Genomic DNA, 2,109 nt, shown 5'->3' on the forward strand with positions numbered 1-2,109 from the left:
AGATATGTAAAATCTATTTTTGCAATCCACCTATAACTTAAAAAAGTGCAAATATAAGTGTCAGCGGAGAGAGAAAAAGAGAAAGGAAAGGATAAGAAGAGAAGAAGAAAACAGTCATGCGTGTACGCAGAGGAAATTAAACAAAATTAATGAACAGCAAATCGCTATTGCTACTATTATTACTAAAGTTATTACAATAATCATTGCTACTGTTATTATCAGTATTATCATCATTATCATTAGACATTGTTTTTGATGATATTGTTATTATAATTTTCAATATTATCATTAATATCAGTACCATGAACATTATGACCACCGATACTATTCATTTATTGGTCCTTGTTCCTTTCGTATCGCAGCTGTGTTTGACCGGAAAAAGACTCACCTGCGCTCCGGCAAGGACGGAGACAAGAGGAGGAAAGTACAAGTAGAACTGAGCACGCTGCCAAGTGCCATCACCATTAGCACTTGCAAGGATGAAGCTGGGGAAAACGAGTCGATTATGATTATATTATACCCTACAGTAAGTATTGGAACATAATTAAAATAACTGAATAATATTTAATATTTGTGAGGAAACTGCTAGGGAAAATAAGTCATTTATAACTGTAAGAAATAAAATAAATCAACAATTAAAATAGTTCTATAATATTTAGTATTTGTAGGGATGATGCTGGGGAAAAAAATATTTATAATCATAATAAATTATAATTATAATCAAATATTTTGAGTCAAATAAAAATATTTAAAAAAATAATAATAAATTATATAGGAAAATAATCCGCGTAACCAATACAAAATAACTGATATAATCCAAGTCATCATTACAGATGATAATACACACACACACACACACACACACACACACACACACACACACACAAACACACACATATATATATATATATATATATATATATATATATTAAAGAAAAAATATATGGGAACAAAATTCAAGGCCCCCCCAAAAAATAATATAATATATATACATATATATATATATTTTTTTTTAACAGACATTTATTTCACTACAGGACATAGGCCTCTTTCAATTCATTATTGAGAGGTTATATGGCAGTGTCACCCTTGCCTGATTGGATGCCCTTCCTAATCAACCGCGGTTCAGCGCGTTACCACTTGTGCCACGGCGGTGTCCCTTACGACACCTGCGCTTGACTTCTCAAGGTGATATGTCGTTTTCTCGGTCTCGAGCGGCAGTCGGGGCGCAGGCACTTTTTACGACCGCCGCGACGGGGAATTCAACTCGGGATTTTTATTTTCACTCATCATTATTATTACCATTATTATTATTATCATTATCATTATCATTATCATTATCATTACCGTTATCATTACCATTATCATTATTATTATTAATTCATTATATACATATGTATATATATGTATATATATGTGTGTGTCTGTGTGTGTGTATGTGTGTGTGTGTATAGACAGCTATAGCTACACACACACACACACACACACACACATATATATATATATATATATATATATATATATATATACATATATATACATATGTATATAATGAATTAATAATAATAAAAATAATAATAATAATAATAATAATGATAATAATAATGCTAATGCTAATGCTAATGCTAATGCTAATGATAATGATAATGATAATGATAATGATAATGATAATGATAATGATAATGATAATGATAATGATAATGATGATAATGATAATGATAATGATAATGATAATGATAATGATAATGATAATGATAATGATAATGATAATAATGATAATGGTAATAATAATGATGAGGGAAAATAATTCAAGTACACATAAATCAAGTAAAAAAATACATGTTTAGTAAAAAATCAGATACCATTGCAAAGCAAGTACGAGTGTAAATCAGTGCTGCTATTGAGTACAAAGCTTGTGTGATTAAATATGCATGAAAAATATATTCCAGACTTACTCAATTCTCTCTTGAACACTCGACTATAAAACATAATTGCTCTTTCTCCAATCGTTTCCAAAACGTACGGTCACCGCGAAAGAAAGTGCTGGAGTATTCTGTGACGCACTCCGGGTGGGACCTTTCCTGCACTACAACTGAAGCCCACACGGAC

At 30.6% G+C, this 2,109-nt stretch overlaps 1 protein-coding gene across 2 annotated transcripts in view; it reads right to left on the bottom strand.

Annotated features, from left to right (window-relative positions):
- Positions 1–2,109, bottom strand: part of LOC125030362 (glycoprotein-N-acetylgalactosamine 3-beta-galactosyltransferase 1-like) — a 19,401-nt gene extending 17,292 nt beyond the window's left edge. For both annotated transcript variants that reach the window (XM_047620381.1, XM_047620382.1), the window contains exons 1-2: positions 1,956–2,109; positions 389–485 (exon numbers count right to left, since the gene is read on the bottom strand). In XM_047620381.1, coding sequence (XP_047476337.1) covers positions 389–485; positions 1,956–1,989 — 131 coding nt within the window. In that variant the 5' untranslated portion in view covers positions 1,990–2,109. The remainder of the gene's footprint in view (positions 1–388; positions 486–1,955) is intronic.

The sequence above is a fragment of the Penaeus chinensis genome, chromosome 11, assembly GCF_019202785.1.
Source record: "Penaeus chinensis breed Huanghai No. 1 chromosome 11, ASM1920278v2, whole genome shotgun sequence".
Lineage (NCBI taxonomy): Eukaryota > Metazoa > Arthropoda > Malacostraca > Decapoda > Penaeidae > Penaeus > Penaeus chinensis.